Source organism: Diceros bicornis, chromosome 12 (genome assembly GCF_020826845.1).
Source record: "Diceros bicornis minor isolate mBicDic1 chromosome 12, mDicBic1.mat.cur, whole genome shotgun sequence".
Lineage (NCBI taxonomy): Eukaryota > Metazoa > Chordata > Mammalia > Perissodactyla > Rhinocerotidae > Diceros > Diceros bicornis.
In genome coordinates this window covers 25,721,085-25,743,090 of record NC_080751.1, presented here as the reverse complement: position 1 = coordinate 25,743,090, position 22,006 = coordinate 25,721,085, and the positions used below count along the sequence as shown (strand labels likewise).

General features: G+C 38.1%; 1 protein-coding gene across 1 annotated transcript in view; it reads right to left on the bottom strand.

The window, feature by feature from the left end:
- XPO1 (exportin 1) overlaps window positions 1–21,001 on the bottom strand; it is a 41,568-nt gene extending 20,567 nt beyond the window's left edge. Inside the window, exons 1-4 of the mRNA XM_058551147.1 lie at window positions 20,913–21,001; window positions 17,382–17,513; window positions 11,349–11,450; window positions 7,747–7,819 (exon numbers count right to left, since the gene is read on the bottom strand). Of these exons, the coding sequence (XP_058407130.1) occupies window positions 7,747–7,819; window positions 11,349–11,450; window positions 17,382–17,507 (301 nt within the window). The 5' untranslated portion in view covers window positions 17,508–17,513; window positions 20,913–21,001. The remainder of the gene's footprint in view (window positions 1–7,746; window positions 7,820–11,348; window positions 11,451–17,381; window positions 17,514–20,912) is intronic.
- Between the last annotated feature and the right edge of the window lie 1,005 nt (window positions 21,002–22,006).

Genomic DNA, 22,006 nt, shown 5'->3' with positions numbered 1-22,006 from the left:
CAAAAAATTCACCTCCAAAGTTTTTAAACTAAACCTTCAAACTATTTATTGAAAAAGGCTATTTTTTAAAAAAAGACCAGCCATGTATGAATTTCTTCAAAACAAGATACACTAGTATAAAAACGCCTGGACATTGGAAGGCAGCTTATGATATTTAAATTTTCCAAATCAAGAGTTTATGCGTTTATCTTTTATAATACAACTCTATTTTCTCAATGTCAAGAAAAATGTCTTTGACAGTCTCATTTCAAATAAAAACAAAGCAATGTCAAATAGTCAATATAAACTTGTAAGTGGTAGTATCAACTTTAGCTAGCTAAAAAGGTGGGATGTAAAATCCCATCCTCAGTTAAAAGTTACACATCATCTTGCAAAATCTTCAAAATATGAGAACCCTTCAAAATATGAGAACTTACCAAAACCCTTCAAAGTATGAGAACTTACTAACACGGACTACAACATACAAATGGTGCAATATTCCCACAGAAGCAAAAGCCCTACTTCCAAAATTTAAACCAACATTAGTATCTTATCTAGTCAGTGGTAGACTGCAATGCAGTAAGTTTTCAACCAAATACAGGATTCTACCTATTAAGAGAAAAATGTGTGTCTAGACAAATTGTAAAAAAGCTGCACATTCCAATTCCTCTCTCCCACAGTGGCTAATTTTCATATACACAGAAAACGGAAAGCCTTAACATACTACTACAAAAGTAAAGCTACGAACAGGCAAAACTGAGTTCAATCCAGTTCCAACTATTCTGCAAGCATCCAACCATTCTGCAAGTATCCAATCAATTTCACTTTAAATATTTGTTTCCTCTATAAGCTATAAAAATGCCTACTTGGTACATACTTCCATCAAACCCACTTATAAGTGAAAGGCTCTTTTCCCGTGTCCTATATTACAAACACCTGTCCATTTAAACCACCAACACTGATCATCAGAAAGACAGTCACTAAAATATAGCTATCTGTCCTCTTTACCTTATTGTCCAAAGAAATCCAGAATATCGTTCCTACTCCTCACTCAAGGCCAAGGAAATACTTGGGAGAACAAATAGCAAAAGGAGAGACAAATAGCTAAAAACAATTCAAAACTGGGGGTTCTTAACATAGGGCTTCCATAGATAGGCTAGAATCAGATTAACTTACTGCCTGCATGTGTAGTAATTTTAAGAGGAATGCATCTATAAAAAACATTCATCTTTTTCTTGAGGAAGATTCGCCCTGAGCTAACATCTGTTGCCAAATCTTCCTCTATTTTCTACGTGGGTCGCCACCATAGCACAGCCACCAATGAGTGGTATAGGTCCATGCCCAGGAAACCTGGGCCGCCAAAGTGGAATACACCAAACTTAACCACTAGGCCATGGGGCCAGCCCCCATTCATCATTCTTAAAAGGCTTTATGGCCTCAAATAAATACTGAACAAGAATTCTGAAAGACATATAGCAATTAATACTTTATTAAGTTTATAGTATCATTATTTATAATAGTCCAAAGCTGAAAACAACGCAAATGCCTATACATGGATGAATGGACAAAACGGATATACATACAATGGAATATTATTCAGCCTTAAAAAGGAATGAAATTCTCATACATGCTGCAACATAGATGAACCTTGGAAACACATCTCAAGTGAAATAAACAAGACAGAAAAACAAATATTATAAGACTGCACTTGTGAGTTACCTAGAGTAGGCAAATTCATAGAGACAGACATTACAACAGCGGTTAACAGGGACTGGGGAGAGGGTGTCATTGGTAGTTAACGTTTAATGGGTACAGTCTCAATTTGGGATGATGAAAAAATTCTGAAGACGGATAGTGATGATAGTTGCACAGTATTGTGAATGTACTTACTGACAGTGAATTATACACTTAGAATAGTCTGTCTATAAGTGGTTCCTGTCTCCTACTGTTAGGTGGATGCAAGCTAAGGATTAGGCACTGTTAGGTCTCAAGTCAAGACCTCTTCTGGAAGTCCCAGATAATTAGGAGACTTTGGAGGGACCAAATTGTTACCTTAACCAGAAGTGGTAGGAAAATAATTTCTGTCAATTATGTATGATGCTGAAATGTAATAGAACATCTTGAAAATACTGCCTTGTTTTTTCAGATATAAAATGTATATTTAATCAGTATTAATTATCTTCCCTTTATTATCCCACCATGGTATAAAACCGGCAAAAATATACAAAAAGGAGCACCTGTCAAATCTGAGATTAGACTGATATTTCAAACATTACATTCTATGGGAGAAATAAAAAAGGAACTTCTCATGGATTTGCTTTAGACACAAGGGCTTAAGAGCCCCAAAACTTAAAAACTTTCTTTTCAAAATCACCAACAAAGGAAACAACAACCATTTCTGTTCGATAGGGAGTAAGAGTATCAACTTATAATAATAAGCATATATACATATAGAGATGATGTGAAAAGATGCTCAACAGCTTTAGTCATAAGGGAAATGCAAATTAAAACCACAATGAGATGCCATTATATATGCACTATAACGGCTAGAATTAAAAACACTGACCATACCAAGCTTCAGCAAGGACATCGAGCATATTCATATGCTGCTAGTGAGACTGTAAAATGATACAACCATTCTGGAAAACAACTGGGCAGTTAAACATACACCTACCATATGATCCAGCCATTCTACCCCCAGCTAATCAAGTGAGTGACAAAGCAGATTGGGGTACGGGGGTGGGAGGTAAAGGACAAGGTAATCACAGAAATGAAGATCTCACTGATTATAGTGGTGGTTTCATGGGTATCAGGCACAAGTCAAAACTAATCAAATCGTACACTTTACCACACGCAGTTTATTGTGTATGTCAAATATACCTCAATAAAGCTATATAAAAAGAGGGCCAATGCAAACAGTTCTTAAAAGCCAGTATCAGTTAAAGGCAACACATTAAACATGCCATCGCCAGTACAATGGGAGATCTTAAGTATGGCAGTGACTAGGTTAATTCTCTGTTTTAAAAATATCATGCTAAATCCTTCATAAATATATTATAAGGAACAGGAACCTAGTTAGGAAGCTATTGCAGAAATTTCAATATAACCTGAGACTAGTATATGGTAATTTGATGAAGTGGAGAGAACTGGAGATATTTTTGTGGAAAAAGGCGGGCAACACACATGCTGTTTATTCATACACAGCACCTAGAAGTACAGAGGGCTTGACACACATTCCCTCTTACATCACATCCTAATAACCCTACAAGACAGTCACGATTCAAACAGGTAAAGTAACTTATGCAAGATCATACTAATAAATGTACCATGTGCCTCATTCCAAAGAAAAGCACTGAATAAAACCCTATGGGTCATCAGCTTTGGTCTGTCAACTTTCTATAAATTAAGACACAGAACGTGCACAATCAGGAAATTTTAAATGCCCTACTGTTAGCACCCAAACTTCAAAAATGTCCAATTATGACTTTATCACTTTGAACTATTTTCTTCACAAATTCCCCACTCCTCTTTTCAATGTCAGCAAGTTCCTATCTCATGAAATGAAATGATCATATGCCTTACACCATATGCCTTAACAGATTAAAACATGATCCTATGGTTTACATAAAAAAATACAGGGGCCAGCCCAGTGGCTTAGTGGTTAAGTTCACGTGTTCTGCTTCAGCGGCCGAGGGTTCACAGGTTTGGATCCCAGGTGCAGACCTATGCACTGCTTATCAAGCCATGCTGTGGTGGCGTCCCACATACAAAGTAGAGGAAGATGGGCACGGATGTTAGCTCAGGGCCAATTTTCCTCAGCAAAAAGAGGAGGAATGGCAACAGATGTTAACTCAGGGCTGATCTTCCTCACCCCCCCAAAAAAAGGATACCGTTATACAGATAGATTAATCTTTTTTTCAGGGAGGGACAAAGGAGCCCCCCCCCTTTATGGTTTGCATTTTCTAAACCAAGCACAAAAATTATTTTTAAGAAGGGAGGGGGGGGTTACCTAGATAATGAAAGTTGATGTGCAACCAAGATAGATAATCAACACTATTGACAATCCTAAGCGTACCTTTAATTACTTCAGTGACTACCAGCTATTCCCTATTTGGAAATTACTCTACTTCACATATTAATATTTCCTCTTCATCTTTCTTAAGCCAAAAATATTTAGTCTTGACCTAGAATAACCCATCTATGCAAATATTTACTTCACAACTTAACCTCAAAGATATCAATTAAATATAAGGGCAAAAATATTTAGAAAGTCAATAGGCCCTTAAAGTAGAGGAATGAAGTAAGTTGGGGGACACCAGCTCAATAATAAGCAATTCATTAACCAAATCATTACACACTGAACGAACACCTATATACCAAGCAATAAGAATGCAATAAAGAGTGGGCTGGCCCGGTGGCGCAAGCGGTTAACTGTGCGTGCTCTGCTGCGGCAGCCCGGGGTTCGCCAGTTCAGATCCCGGGGGCACACCGACGCACCGCTTATCAATCCATGCTGTGGCGGCGTCCCATGTAAAGTGGAGGAAGATGGGCATGGATGTTAGCCCAGGGCCAGTCTTCCTCAGCAAAAAGAGGAGGATTGGCGGATGTTAGCTGAGGGCCTATCTTTCTCACACACACACACAAAAATGCAATAAAGACAAAGACATTTTCTGACCCCTGACACCATTAAGCTTATATTTTGGGAGACAGAGGGAAGAGTGAGGAAAATGAACAATGACAGCCAAGTGTGATAAATGTTATGAGGGTGGGGGGCGGCGGGGAACAACACCAAATGGAAACAATTTTTTTTTTTGTTAACCACTTGTGCCACTGGGCTGGCCCCAGGAACAATTTTCTGGCCTAAAGCAAAAGGATAAAAACCAGAGCAATGTAGTAAATTTTGTATTACATAAATCTAAATTTATTAGAATGTCCCATTATGAAGTTCCACCTCGCTTGCTCTTTTTTCATTAAAATCTTTTAATTAAATGTGTTTTTTTAATGTCCTTACGTGGCTAATTATTATCTATGTCTTTGCTCATTAAAATTTTATTCATCTGTGATCTACTGGCACAGGATACACTAAGGGAACAAATAGCAAGAGACCTCTAGACATCTAACCCAGTCGACTTGTCAGGGATTTTCCCGGCAAAGTGCGTTAGACAGAAGGCTTCAATTGAAAATGCCATTACCCTGAAAGAATACGTGAAAATTAACATATGCTTATGGACAAGAACCTGAAAGCACATAAAAGAAATGCCAGATGAGAAAAAAAGAAAACTTATTTTGGCTTGCTGTTTGTGCAGCCAAACCTATCTTTCCTTTAAAACACATCAAGCATTGACATTTGTGTGAATGAGCTTGTCCAAAGGGCCCAACCTGATCATCACTCCCTTCTTTTAGCACGTGCAGCATTCATTATATATAACCTAATTTAATGGTCACATATTATTTCTTTTTTACATAAATGTTTTTATCATGTATGTAAAACGCATCACGCAAAGTTGCTGTTGCATCTCTAAATCCAAAGTTCACTAGAATTCTCTGGGAGCCACCTTACATGCTCTTCTAATAATGAGCCTCTGCAAGACCCTGGAAATTATAGCACACTTTTTCCTCCATGTAATGACTTCATTGACAATGGCAACCATATGTGGGTGATAGAGTAACTTCAGGTACTCTTAGTTTACACCCCACTTAATCTTATCACTAGTGTTGAGGGGAAACCCAAGGGGAAAGGTGATTCTGATAGATGGTTTTTTAATAAATATTGCTTGCAGAAAGAACTTGCCAACACAGAACAGGAACACATGAATAGAAAAGAATTCTCCTAAGTCAGGCAGAATAATCACCTTTTCAAAGACGATAGGTTTTCAAAAGTACAGTCTTATGCCCCCTGGAATATGTGTGTATTTGATACTTACATATAAATATATGGCAGCTATTGTGACTTTATGATAAAAACCAAAACATACCATTCCCATTCATGTAGAAAGCTAAAAACGTCAAATCCTCAGGGAGACCTTTAGCCTCTAATTTTTTCAGTAACAAATACAACCATGACTTTGATAAGCTAGTCAGTTTAAAATTTGATCATTTTAAATTGTTTAATTTTAAAGCTGGAAAAGATCTTTGAGGATCATCTAGTACAATCCATCTGTGTAAGAAGCAGAGGTTTAGGTGTTTAGAAACAAAAGAGGGACTTAAATTATACTACAGTAAAATGGTACGGAAGTAAAAAATTAAACATTTTTTTATTGGTATGGTAAGCCATGGCCAAAGTTAAATCTGAGGCTAAAAGCACACATATAAAACAAAAGCAGTAAAGGAACAAGGACTGCACTTCGAGTCCCTGAAGAGCAGTGATGAAGTATGAAGACTCTATTTGGGCAACACCGTCAAACTGTACTTATTAATTCCTGAGGTCACAGAACTTGATCTAAAATGGTTTCAACTCAAAATAAAACATTTAAAGAAATAGGAACCTCTTTTGGAAGCACTATTTCCTCCTGCACTATCATTCTTAATCTATGGCTTATGGTTTATTAAGGATATTGACATTAACAACTGTGTTATTCACCTCTAAACCTGCTAGGAAGACGTCAAGATTTAAATCAGACTAGCTGAGTAAATCTAGGTCACTATCCCACCATAAAGATGACATAAAAAAGCAGGTGAAAGATAACATCTTAAAGATCAATAGTCAAAGAAAGGGAACATATTTTAACAGAAGAAAATGCCACCAGAGGTAGTATACTCCCCATTATAAAGTCCAGACCTCTATTTATATTTTTCAGAAATTAAACAAGATATATCAAGTAGGTAATAAAGACAGCTATGTGAAAACTGGAAGTAACTACATCAAAGAATCCCAAGACTAACCCTGCCCCAGGTTCCTTAAACTATGACTACTTTTACCAAGATAGTACAAAGGGAAAAGTCAAATATTAATACTAGGCATCACTACATCTTCATTTTCTCATCTTATTTTACAAATCAACCTCTTATAAGGTGCACCCAGAATTTCAAAAGGTAAAGCCTTGTGATTTTTTTTTTTGTGAGATCACCCCTGAGCTAACATCCGTGCTAATCCTCCTTTTTGATGAGGAAGACCGGCTCTGAGCTAACATCTATTGCCAATCCTCTTCCTTTTTTTCTTCCCCAAAGCCCCAGTAGATAGTTGTATGTCATAGTTGCACATCCTTCTAAGTTGCTGTATGGGGGACGCGGCCTCAGCATGGCCGGAGAAGCAGTGTGTCGGTGCGCGCCCGGTCCGCACCCAGGCCGCCAGTAGCAGAGTGTGAGCACTTAACCACTAAGCCACTGGGCTGGCCCATGCCTTGTGATTTTTAAAACTTGCTTTTTCCTTTGCTCTGTTAAATTTACGGATTATTCCACGTTTTACAATACACATTATTTGTCAGTCACTGCCTGGTGAACTTAACGTACAAGAGCACATATTCAAATTTCATTCATCTCAGACATGGTCCAGATTAACTGTGAGTTGATACGTATTTTTCACCACAATATTTATTGTAAAAAGTTTAACAAGTCTGGTCTCCTCTTCTACCCTCAAAAGATAATCTTATTCCTCCCCCGCCCTCAAATATAAACAGAACCTGCCTTGCCAAATGATGAAAGCTGTGATCGCCATTAGAGCATAAAAACTACTAAAGATTCAACACACCTCCCCCAATACTCAACTATAATAAAAACGTCAGGAATAATAAAATTCTGAATTTACAATTCTTTAACACATTTTCCTACCTTCACACTGGTTCCTCGGAAGAATCTTCCACCTTGTTTTTATCACATTCTCCAAAATTTGTAGTCCATAATACTGAAAATTGGAGAACAGAAGCATGTGAATATATCGCTATAAGACTGGCAACTTTCAGGATTCACAAATGGACAGACATTCACACATTTACATCTAAAGTTTCAAAAACATTATGCTACCAAGTTTAATTACATATATTAAACAAGGATCTATTCACCCATATACTGAGTTTTCATGCATTTTCCTCATTTTATTGTTTACTACTCTATTTAACGTCCTGCTGTTTATACATGCTCACACCAGGAGGAAGAACCAAATAAAAAGCACTTTAACAGCCAAATGGGCTTATCTGTAGAAGGAAAAGTAGCAGCCAGATATGAATTCACAACATAAATGACTGCTCAAAGGCTCACGTACTTTAACACGACCAGGCTCCTAAGAATTTAGCAGCTTGGATGCTCTCAAGCTTCCTACCATCCTCTAGGAGTTGTAAGCTCTTGGCCAAGAATTAAAGTATTGTCACAGATACTTTCTATAGAAAGTGTTTACAAACATCACTGGTGTGTTACTTAAGGAGCAGCAAGACAGCCCACGGGTTTAATTTTAAATTTTAAGCCCACCCTTATAGTTGCTATTTCTACTAATTTAAAGATAAACTTTTGTGCACAGTCAAAATAATACACAAATGCATGTTGCAATCTGTATCTACCTTTCAGGTATTCCTTCCTAAATATAAAAGTTATAACTAAAAATGTAAGAAAGTTAATAAATACAGATACCACTTTCAAGCCATTTTGTCCCTCCTGCTGATTACTCACTCTAAATAGTCAACAATGTTTATAACAATTTAATGCTACAGGAGTTACTACCCAAAATTATTACTATGACCAATTAGTGTGGATAGACAGGAGGAAGAAAAGGGACAAAACTGTTGTGGTATGTTTCAACTAGTTGAATTAGGGAAGATCGGCTACAATACCTGAAAGGTAAACTCATTCATGTACAGATATATAACCTCAGATTGCAAGTTTTGGCTGAGAATAAGAGTTCATCTTTAAAACGGTTAGTCATCACACAATAAATATAGGAGCATTAGTATTTCAACCAAAGGGATCATGTGAATGCTCGTTATCCAAAGCACAATATAGACTGTCCCAAACTACATTGTGCTCAAACAGTAAATGTTTTTGCTGTTTTCTTTCATTTAATATTTCACACTTTTCAGGAAAATTTTGCCATTTCAACTCAAATCCTACGTTTGCAGAACATTCCTTAAAAGACTTCCAAAACAAAAACAAGGCCAAAGCAAAATTATGAAATTACAAATTTGATGCCATTAAAAGATTTCATAATCAGCAGTAAATAGGGAAGCTTTCTATTCTATTCATTTACACCTCTTTATAGGTCTAGGTCTCAGAAAAATGTAAATAAGCAAAAAAGCTAAGTTTCTGATTGAATAAATTCTAAATTAACTTTAAACAACATACTACCCTAAAAACTTCCTTTAAATTAATTTGATAAGCATGAAATCAGACTGTCAGAAAGTTTTAGTAAGTCAAAACAATGCACTTCTTACTACATGAAATATACTCTTCGGTAATTTTCAATCAATTTAAAAGACCCTAAAAAAAATTAAGAAATAAAACCCACCATAAATATACCAGTAAGAATAATCTTAATGATAACTTCACTGTATTTAGCCAACGTTTTTCAGCTTACACTTTTTAATTGAAGGATGTTCCCCCTTCTTTTACTGTTACATTCATTTACTTCTTCCTTTATGTATGACACCTTTGTTACCTAAATTACCTATTTTACAAACCCCTAGTGCTTTTTATAACTGTAAAAAGGTAGCTTCAGCCTGCTGAAGATATAATTCATATTTTCATCTTTCTGCCATCTGGGCTGAGGCAGGAAGTCCAATAAGAGCTTTCCCCAAGTTAGGTCAAAGGAATACCTACATCACCATCATAATGTCCTAAAACCCAAGCTAGTCCCCTAGACATTAAGACTCCACATATGAGGAGAATTCATATTCCTTGAAAAAGAGTATTTTGATTAAAAAAAATCTGAAGTGAGAGTCAAATCCGAGGGGCAAGGAAGAATGTCTCCTTTGGAGATATCCATAAATAATCCAAACAACATTCTAAAGAATTATTACTTCTGCTTTACATCTCAGGACTTGAGAAATCCACTGCTGAGTTATGAAGATGAGGGACAGATAACAGCAAAGACTAAATGAAAAAATAAATGCATGAAATGATCCCTATGGTAGAAATTTCTACTGAGCCCTTAGAAATACTTATTTTATGCATTGAATTCCCCTTTCCCCTCCCACCGCCCATGAAACAAAAACAATTGATGAACAGAATTCAGTTAAAGGGAATCAAAAGGGTAGACCTTGTGGAGGCCTGCCGTCAAAGCCTAGCTGTGTCAGTTGCACAGGAAGACACCCCTTTTCTTCCTATTACAAGCAATCAACATAATGGAACATTATGATTAATATCAGGTAGTGTTAACATCTTTAAAGAAAAAAAAATGACTGCATAAAAGCCAAATGTCATAGTGCATAAATTTAGCACCAAATCATTTGTAATTTATGTAAATTGAAGAATTCTTTACCTGTTGCTTTCTTTCTGTTCCTCTAATCATCTCATTTTTCACAAGACAAATTTGAGTTTTTAAAAATACTGTTGATAAACCAACTTAAACATTAGTAATGTCTGTCAGTATAAAAAGCAAAATTTACCAGGCAAGCAAACAGGCAAACACTGTTATGTTACTTAAGGTTAGCACTTTGAGGAAGTTCTGGACTGTATTTTTGCCCTAAAATTTACAAGATGTCAAAACTAATTAATATTTTAAAACTGTTAATTAACACAGTCTGATTTCAGAAACAGATGTGAACATGGCTATCTTCTGTTTTAACACAACGTATACCAAGTGGAAACCTTGTGTGTATTAAACAGAATGCCACGCATGGTATTTTATTACTTTAAGGCAGTTTAAAGAGAAGTGTGAATCATCAAGCCTAAAACAGTCAAAACACATTTTGATCAACCCTTCTGTTCAAACTTAAGAAAAAAGGACCCGAATTATAACATTTTCAATTGCAAATAAAAACTGAGTGCTGTCCCATTAAAAACATTGGTACCACAGAATAGGGTTTTACACTGCCCACAAAACGGTATTGGAGGTGCCTAGCCTGTATTATATTGATTACTTGCCCAAAATAGTTCCTCTGATGTTATCATGTTTCACCTCTGAATAACATTCAGAATTTATGCTACTTAGATCTGTATACATATTTGAAAAAGAAAAAGAAAAGAAAAGGAAAAAAAAACAAAAAACAAAAAACACAACAAAAAAGCCACCTTGCATACTAGTCCCAATTACAAAACTCCATTCATAGTTCTTAGGACTATTTGCAAGAATTAATTCTATGTTTACGACTAAATTTTGAATTAAGTTAACAATATTAAATGATTTGAAATAACAAACGCTAATACTAAAAATGAGATACCTTCCTCAAAGTTTATGACTGGAAGAAAAGAAGAAATAACAGATTTTAAAACCACCACTTGCTTACTTTCGTGTTCATATTCTGTGAAAATTCCAAAATTGTGTCGACTCTTGTCCACGCATCAGGATGCTCCTTTAAATGTGTCAGTACTTCTTGAGCCATTCTTTGCTAAAATATTATACAAAAAACTTTAAGTTCACTTGTTCTTTTGAATCATTCATTAAAATGGTACAAGGCACAAATCCTAATAGGACAGTGATTCTATCAACTTTCAGAAACACTCAAGAAATAATTAGTCCTTACAGAAATAAAAATGTGTCTATTATAAAAGTGGGAATATTTATTCCTCTGAAACAGAATAGCTTTTTTTAAAAATCTGCTTTATTCGATATTCTCAAAACCAAACTTAAATTTAACCAATGCTAAGAAAGATCTACTCTAACATAAATGAGTTCTCAGTGATATTCTCAAAACCAAATTTAAATTTAACCAATGCTAAGAAAGATCTACTGTAACATAAACGAGTTCTCACCAATTACAATCAACCAAAAGCAACATATAAAATTCACATCTACTTAGATAAACTATGTGATGGTATACTCTGCTTTACAAGAGTCACCAAGGTATCTCTATAACAAACTATCTCTAAAATTACATTTTATGGGAAGACTGATAAAAACTAGGTCTAAGACTACAAATCTCAAACACCTATAAGATAGTCATGTACTGCAAAACAATGTTTCTGTCAAGAACTAACTGCATATACTACGGTAGTCCCTTAAGATTAGTACCATACGGCCTAGGTGTGTAGTAGGCTATACCATTCAGGTCTGTGTAAGTACACTCTATGTTTGTACGATAATGAAATTGCCTAACAATGCATTTCTCAACATGTATCCCTGTCGTCGTTAAGGACTGCATGACTGTATATATAAAACATTAAGACCCTTAGACCTTTTTACAAGTCTCTTACATTTACTGTGACACCTTTTTTCCCACTCTGATAGTCCTCTAATTTCATATATTGAATCCTAGTTTTTCCTGCAAACTTTCCTTTTTGCTTTCATAATTTTAAAATGCAAACCCAGAAATAATATTAAACCTAGGTAGCCATCAGTTACAATCAACAAACGTTAAAATTTTGTTGTACTTGGGTCTGTTTTTCTTTTAAACATAAAAGATCTAAAACTTATGGAGGTCACCTTTATACCATTCTCCAGTGCCATTTCCTTCCTTTGTTCCTTCTTTAGAGATAATCACTTTCATAAATTTGGTGTCTTTTCCTGTCCATATTTTCACAGCATATGTATGAATTTCATAAATAATATAGTTGAGTGGTTAATAAATTTTATATAAACAGTATATTATAAAAATCCTTCTGTAATTTGCTCTTCCCATTTGACAGGTTTTTTTCCTCAGCTTTATTGAGGTAGAATTGACAACAGTTTTAAAGATCTAGCCATGTTGACATTATGTATCTAGTTTCTTTATTTTAACCATTATAGTTTTTTACATGATAGGAACACCACATTTTACCAAAGGCTGTTAATTCTATTTTTTTTTTTTTCCAAGAAGCAACAGCTTAATCTTTTCACCTTTCTTTAAAAGCTTTTTTGTAGCTCAACGGGATTGGCTCTAATTACCTTTTATCTATTTTGATCACATGTTGTAAGCAAAAAGTAAAGTTTGATGGTTTTAAAATTTGCCAATCACCCTTCTGTTAGACTAATTTACTTGATCAAGGATTTAATTCTATAGGTTATCAAAAGGAAAGCATCAAAAAGGGTGGGGGAGAAGAGCCGGCCCAGTGGCGTAGTGGTTCAGCTCGCAGGCTCTGCTTCCACGGTCTGGGGTTCACAGGTTCAGATCCCGGGTGCAGACCTACGCACCTCTCATCAAGCCACGCTGCGGCAGTGTCCCACATACAAAATAGAGGAGAATGGGCACGATGTTTGCTCAGGGCCAATTTTCCTCAGCAAAAAGAGGAAGATTGGCAACATATGTTAGCTCAGGGCCAATCTTCCTCACACACACACAAAAAAGGCAGGGTGGGGGAAGCATTCTTATTTCAGCCTTCTCTGCCACTGACACCTCATAATCTTCTTTAACTTGGCTTTCATTCCAATTTACCAAAATGAAACAAAACAAAACACACCTTATTCCTATTTTGGCTTTGATGTTAAGAATTCTTTTCCTCTTGTAGCAGATACAATATCACACTCATAATTTTTCCCATTAATCAACCAGCACTGTACACTGCCTAATGTTTATTTTTTTTGAATAATTTTATTTATTTTTCCCCCAAAGCCCCAGTAGATAGTTGTATGTCATAGTTGCACATCCTTCTAGTTGCTGTATGTGGAACGCGGCCTCAGCATGGCCGGAGAAGCGGTGCGTTGGTGCGCACCCGGGATCCGAACCCGGGCCGCCAGCAGCGGAGCGCGCGCACTTAAACACTAAGCCATAGGGCCGGCCCACTGCCTAATGTTTAAAAGAAAACTTTGAGAAATACACACACACTAAGTTAGGTAGTGGTTCTGTACCCTGACAATACCACCAGGACCACCACAGAACTTAAAAGAAAAATTAGCTGCCTGGGTTCCACCCTGAGGGTCTGGGGTTAGAAATAGAGTGTAAGCTCTTAAAATACAATTATACATATTTTTGATTTGATTTCACTAAGAGATTGATAGCTTTAAGCACTCATAACTGTGTTATATACTAACTGATAAAAGACAGAATAGTGATGAGAATTATCCAAGGCCAAAGCACATTTTCATTCTTTCCCCGAGAATATCTAACTGCATATTCATTTCTAACTAGATATAGACTTGCACATAAAATAGTAACAAATATCAAGAGGATAAGGTATATCAAAGATCCATGCCTAGTATAAAGTTATTTGGTCAAGATACTGCTTTGTCAGATCTTTTGAGGTGATGAGCATTCTACACCTAAGTGAATATTTCCCACACCATCACCATCCATTTCAATCTCTGCGTAAATCATGTTCTTTCTTTTTAGTTGTAATTTTACTCTCTACAGTTACTTCTAGTATTTGCATCCTAGTCTTTATCTTGCCCTAATCCCACTATCTTTACATAATATTCTTTTATTAACTTAAAACTCCACGAAGGGTTAAAAAAAAGACACAAAAGGAAACTAAAGAGGGAGAAAATCTGGCATCTCCCTGCGTTACCAAATGAATGGTGAAAGTATTTTCGTTGCTAAGCAATGGATTTAAAAGAGTTCAAGACACAACACAATATTGGAGAAAACACCCAACTCTTCCATATCTTTTTTTTCCCTGCTGCCCACTTGGCTAAAAATAGAAAAATGCTTATAACAGAAAAGTAGTGCTAATGTTACAGTGCTAAATATCCTACTATACTACCCAACTAGGCTAAAGTTTTATCTACAGATTAAGGCCACCCTTCTAATAATTTCTTTCCCTCCAAAGTTATGCAGTCCTTTTAAAAAAGCTAGGCTGGGACCGGCCCTGTGGCTTAGCGGTTAAGTGTGTGCGCTCCACTGCTGGCGGCCCGGGGTTCGGATCCCGGGCGCGCACCGACACCCTGCTTGTCGGGCCATGCTGAGGCCACGTCCCACATGCAGCAACTAGAAGGATGTGCAACTATGACATACAACTATCTACTGGGGCTTTGGGGGGAAAAAAAGCTAGGCTACCTAGAGTTGAATTTAAAAGTTTAATTAGCATAATTTCTAGTTGTCAATTTTGGCACATTTTAGCACATCTCCCAATATTTTATGAGATTGGCAAAAAAAAAAAAAAAAAGCCCTTATTTTAAAACAGTGAGTTTAAGCCACATATGCTAAATCTTCATTATACTTTCAAAAGTACCCTTTAAACATAATACCTTCCAAGCATCAGGCACCGCAACAGGTGCTTTACATACTTCCTCACTGATCCTCCATCTCTTGCAAGGCAGGTAACACTTTGCTGATGAGACTCTACAGCAATGACTAGAAAACTTACTGGAATAAAATGAAGACACCTAACACTAAAAATATGTCTTCCACTACAGCTTTCTACTTCTTTTTATTCAAAATAAGACCCCCAAAAAGGTGGTATATGAAAAATAGACCAAACTAGAAGTTTAAAGACAACTTTTAGAAAAGGGACACTTAACTGACTTGAAGCTCTAAGCCTCAGTTTCCTTATCTACGATATAACAAATATCAGCTTACTAAGTATCTTTATGCAACTGATTTCTCACATGAGCAAACTAGACATAAAATTCTTATTTTTGGGAAAGTTAATTTTGCCTTTATAGATAGAAAATATTTATAAACACCGTTCTAAAACTATTTTTATTAAAAAGTCAAATTTAAATCATTAAATCTCAATACTGTGAAACATTACTAAAAGCAGTATTACTACAACATATTCTTCATGATTAAAATAACTGCTGTGGGGCCGGCCCGGTGGCGCAAGTGGTTAAGTGTGCACGCTCTGCTGCGGCGGCCTGGGGTTCGCCGGTTTGGATCCCGGGCGCGCACAGATGCACTGCTTGTCAGGCCATGCTGTGGAGGCTTCCCATATAAAGTAGAGGAAGATGGGCATGGATGTTAGCCCAGGGCCAGTCTTCCTCAGCAAAAAAGAGGAGGATTGGCAGATGTTAGCTCAGGGCCGATCTTCCTCACAATAAATAAATAAGTAACTGCTGCTTCTCAGTTATAAGCCTAGAAGAACACTGGTCTGTTCATTTATTCATCATACTTTTAGATTTTGTGAACCAGGCTAAAAAAAAAATTAAACAGCAGTAGTCGCTGAATGATATGAAAAAATTAAATTTCCATCTCCCTAATGGCTACAGACTTGTGCTTCTAATATATTCAAAGTTGAGTCCAACCTTAATTCGTGCATTTAAACCTTACTTTCAAACTTTTTCCCAAAAGCAGCTGCTTTCTATACATCCATGTTAGAATGAAATGAAGCTTCAAGTTCCACGTTGAATGCATAGCACGAGGAAACTACATGATACGTGTAATAAACATGGATGGAATAACTTTTTCAGGAATGCTTTTGGAGACAAGAACACTGATCAAAAGCCTCTAAGATTATAAAATTGGACTAACAAGCTTATAAAAATCACTGCAGACTAATTTTTTCCACTCATACAACTTTCATGGCCCTTTTTCCTTTTAAAATTTCTCTTTATTATAGTGAAACCAATAATGTTGGATTTCAGAAGGGAATGGAAACACTTATGCACATGCTAATATTTATACATCATGCTTCCTGTAGTATCTATGAAAAGATACTACTATACCCACTTTTCGGTTTTCTAAAAAGTATGATAGCACTCAGGGTTTAAATATGCAAGTACAAATTACGATCTTGAAGATATGGTATTGTACTAATAGATATGTATCACATCACCTTAAAAGATTTTTTTAATCCAATAACAGAAACTTACTCATTTAAAACTCTTTACACGATTAGCTCCGCAGGGTGAAGATTCAAGACTGTCCAGTTTCTTGTAACACATACAATTTTAAAATTTACAAACATTCTTGTCTCATCTATCTTTCAACTGGATGTTAAAAAAAACCCTCAAAACTTTAAACTGATCAAAACATGGATTATGTGTAAGATAATTCCCTACACTTACCGTAGCACTTTTACAAGTGCTAAAATTCAAATGTAAAGATGCTTGGCATTGTTAGATTTTTTAAAATTAGTTTATATCTGTGAAGTATTTCTGTAATTTAAATGTTCCAAAAATAGAAGAACCATATTAATGCCAAATATATTAAATATATATATAAGGTACATACAACCTTTAACATTTAATACACTGGGCTCTACCTGTTATTAAATGAGGTAAAGGTTTCTTAAGTTAAGGAGGACAGAACAAGTCTAAGAATAATATTCCAAAACATCCCACTCTGTGTCAACACATAACACAATTTTCTTTCTCCAGACCACTTCTCATTAGAGTTAATATATAATCTCAATTTAATACAAACTATGGAATATTTTTTTAAAAGGCTGTAATTTAAAATTTTATTCTAAACCCAACAACTTTGTTACACTGCAATAATGTTATATAAAGTTTTGATCAGCTACTTTACCTGGGCTCCTTCTCCATGGTATAAGCAATTCACCACATTGTCTAAAAGGTTGATATCCAGTTTTTGGCTGAAATCGAGCAGCTGACGAGCTGCATGGTCTGCTAACATTGTCATAATTGCTGGCATAGATTACTGAAAATAAAGGAAAAAAATTTAAGATGCCTATAAAGTTTTGATATTATCAATCAAAAATTTTCTACTCAAGTTATTTTACTTCAACCATGTTCTTACAAATATTTTAATGAGTATTTTAAGAGACTTTACCTAAACAACTGAGATAGTAAAAGCAAATAAAAGCCTAAGTTACTTAGGTACTCCCTAACCACATTAGTTATTAGGGTCCATTCAACTTTACTAGTGTTTATTTTTAGACCCCAGAAAAATATTACTATAAACAGTTACCCTGTTTTTAAAATGAATCTATCAATAGGAATTTGTGGCCCTAAAAATTGACATAGTCCAGTCTTGACTCAAATTTTTAAGTACAGATGAAGTACAAGTGGATGTTTTTCCCCCCTCCTAAACAGGGCCTTCTGGTTAAGTAAAAGTTCACTTCCCCTCTTTTCATGTTACCTTAAATTTTTAAGACATGTTGAAAAGGCAGAAAGATGCTAAAAATTAAACGTGGTATACAAGTTTTCCTATGATATATATAGCAATGATTAGCAGGAACAAGTTGTCTAACAAATCTAGTACCCTTAACTTCTACAGAACTTAAGTTTCTACACTCAATTAAACCATCTATATTTGTTTCTTTCAACCCTCAATGAACTTGGGGATTAAAATCACAAGTGTACAAATTCCTTGAATATAGTCTAGAAAAAAACCTTTATGCTAATATGTCAATTTTTTTTTTTTAATTTCCAGGTATTCACTGGCAAGGTAAAAAGCTGTAAAAGCTTGCCAACTATTTCCCAAACAAAAACAAATTCTATCATAACAGAAAAATGAGCTTCTTCACCTCAAATAATGTACTGGCTAAAACCTACTGGTTCATATGCAATGTTATCCTTTTAAGAGGACTCTATTCCAAAGTGCTGGCACACATTCACATTTTTGTTGCCCAGCATTATAAAACTCTTTCCTCTGCTTTTTCTTCAAGCCAGTGCCACTGAAGTCTGACGGGCTAAATCAGTACTCTTTAACCTTTTTTGGGTCAAGACGCCTTACAATCCGAGGAAAATGATAGCTCCTGCCAAATTAAAAAAACTCACAATTTTGTATACAATTACAGAAGATTCAGGACACTCTGAAAGCCACGCAAGAAACCTCAGGCTAAGAACCTCTGGTTTACTGTTGGGAGACCCAACAAGATCAGATGGTTATCTCCACTTCTCCACCTCTTAAAAACCTTCCAGGATCAGGAAATGGGTGGCTAATTTGATTACATGGTGCCTGGACAAAGTAGCTTGATAGGAAAAAGATGTTATTTCTTGGCCATTTTATAGCAGCTTAAAGATGTTCTTAACAATAATGGCAGCAATTTCAACTCAAATGTTTTACTTGATAATGTCAATTACAACAGATTAGAAGTCTTGAGGATGTCAGTTAATTTTTTTATTATATATAATGTAAAAATCGAGAAACAGTTCAAGGATTTTTATTCCTCTTAAGGCTTGATCCATAGACAGTAAAACTGATAAGATTTCAAAATATTTTACAGCAGTTTTTAAATGTTTTTAATACAGAATACGTGACAAATACAACAAAAATCTTTGCTCTAAATACTAATATAAAAAAGGATAAATACTAATATAAAAAAGGAAATATATATTCCACAAATAAATGGGTAAATTTCCCCCCATTCAAGTACCATACAATTTTAAAAGATCAGAACAATCTTAAAAATTGAGGCTGAAAAGCAATGTACACAAAGCACCAAGAGCTACGTTATCAAAAGTTTTCGATTTTTTTTTGGTTAAAATTTGAACGAACTTTTCTATTTAGCCCTATCATAATTGAAAGGCCAAAATAAAAAAATAAAGTGACTCTGTAAAGTTTCATTTTCAAGTATATGGTCCTTACAGAGTCCTTCGAGCTAAATTCTTGTGAAAAATCAGGTTTAGAATAGAAGCTTGTATTAAATACATAAGTTTGCCATCCTTAGAACTAGCGGCTATCTTCGAAATGACCTACCTATTCTTGAACTGTACGTAGGACAGAAATGGCGGCTTTCTGGTCAATGCCAAGCACAATTAGTCCCCCAAATCAAAGAGCTTCCAAAACAAAACATTCTTTCCACTAACAGCACTGTCCCACACGCTTAAGATATACAATCAGGCAGATAGCAAACAGCCATAGCGAGAGAAGTGAAACCACAAACGCTTTCTTTTCTCCTTGGGACACTCAATCCTAAAATCCACTCACTGGATAGCATATACAAGGGATTACCCAGCAATGTGGTGACTCTACAAATGACTACCAAAATACCTTCACTGCCACTTCAGACTGAATAGGCAGGCAGCTACACTGCCAGCTCCCATCCCCAAACCAGAAAATCATAACCGTTGCTTAAATGTTAACTACACAGTAGGTCAAAAAAACAAGTCGCTACAAGGAGAGAGGCTGCTATTTGGGTGTGTGGCCAATTGCCTCCTCCATTCAGTAGAAACACACCTCAGTAAGGCCCGCCCTCCCCTCGCTTCCCACCCGAACCGATCTGCAGCACTTCTAACTATAGCATACAGGAGCACGCACTCACCCCGCCCATACTCGGAGGAGGCATTTAGAGCAGGCGCCTGAAGTTCACCGCCCCATTCTCTATGCAGCATGGCCTCTGCGTGATCACAGGAGGTCCGGGCTGGGCAAATCTTGAAAGCTTCCTCTACTATACCACTTCCTCTCACCCACCCCAAACTCAAGAGACATCGGAATGAAGGAGAATCGGCATCATCTGCTGTACAATGCCAGCAGTAAATAATTCGATCACTTAACACGCTCAAGCCCCCGAAAACAAACTACAGCACGGAACCCCATTTGCAGATCCCTGAAAAATAACTAACCTTTCCTACTTCTAATCCTACTCTGCCAAAAACCAGGAAGATTCCGAGTTCCTTGCAGGAGGAGCAGGGACGCGGCAGCCCCTCCCTCCCCCGATCCCAAGCGCTCCACCGAGGGGCCACGTGATGCAGGCGGACGTTTCAATGCTGCTGCACTAAATATTTCTGGAAACTTCCACTCCTAATAATTTACAGAAATGTTCCTGAAATCACCGCAACTTCTCCCCAGCCCAGGGGCTGGGGAAGCCCTTCCACCCCCGCGCGGGGCCCCACTTCACTCTCACGCCCCTCGCCTTCTTCCACCGCCACCCGCACACACGAATGACCCAGCAAGCGCTCCCCTCCCGCGGCCGCCTCCCCGCCTCCATCCCCCAGCGGCAGAAGCGGCTCCATTCAATCGCAGGCTCGGCTGTGGGCCCGCCGCCGCCTCCCGGGCTCGCCTCCCGCGGCCGCCGCCGCGCCCCACGCCGGCCTCCTCCCGCCCGGCCGCGCCGCCGCCCGACCCTCGGCCCCGAAGACACAGTCGACTTACCCAGAGATTGAACCAACTGCTTCTTCCTTCCTCGTCGGGGGATTAGGGCGAGGAAAGGTGGGGAGGGGGGAGAGGGGAGGAAATCAAGGTGGGTTTCACAGTTTTCCCACCTTAAAAAAGGAAATTAAAAAAACCAAGAGGATAAGGGCAAAAAAAGCTCAACAATATTTACTATTTCAGGGAACCTCCCCCCGACACACACACCCACCCGCCCCCCCCAAAAGGGGAATTAATCTGTGGAATAAATGCTCCCGCCTGGCCGGGGAGTGAGGGAAGGGGGAGGGGAACGGGGTCAAGTCCCAAAGATTCAGCCCCCGGGGGACCCTCCAGCCACAGGCGGCAGCAGGAGCGGCAGGAGTAGGGGGTGTAGAGTCCACACGGTCGGGGGACGCTCTGCTGCCAGTTGCAGTCCGACTCCCCCCTACCAAAATACGGCTCCCTCTCTCACGCGGCTCCGGCGCTAGGCCCCCCCACCCAGGCTCGCCTAAACTTTCCCCCCTTCTCCTGCTTCTCAGCGACTGGTGGTTCCCCCCTCCCCCTCTGGGTGGTTGCACGGACTGCAGCAGCAAAGACTGGAACAGGCACCGCCGCCGGGGCTGTAGCTACTGTTGCTCTTGCTGATGCTGTAGCTCCCGCTGCTCCTGCCGCGGCCGCTGCAGCCGCTTCTCCCCCTCCTCCTAGTGCCTCAAACTCGGAACCGGTTGAAACCGGTTCAGACTGGGAGATTCCATCTCGGTTGAGTTTTCAGCCCATGGCGCCGCGGAGCGTTTGGAACCTGGGCCTCCGCCCCCAGCCCGCCCGCCCATTGGCCGGTTCCAGCCACAGCCGCGCCATCAGCCTACCTTTTATTGGTCAGATCGCCCGTCAGTCCCATCTCAAGGCTCCACACGAGCCCGCCGCTTCGGCCCCCGCCTCTTTCCAGCAGCGATTTGCCCGCAGAGTGGGGGAGGGGAAGAGGGGCGGGTCAAAAAGGAGTGAGGAGGGGGGTGGTGGAGGAGGAGGTGGGACGAAGAGCTGAGCAGAGCGGAGAAGGGAGCTAAGAGAAGCCTCGCGGAGGATTGGCTTGAGCGAGCTGTCAATCAAGCGAAGCCCGC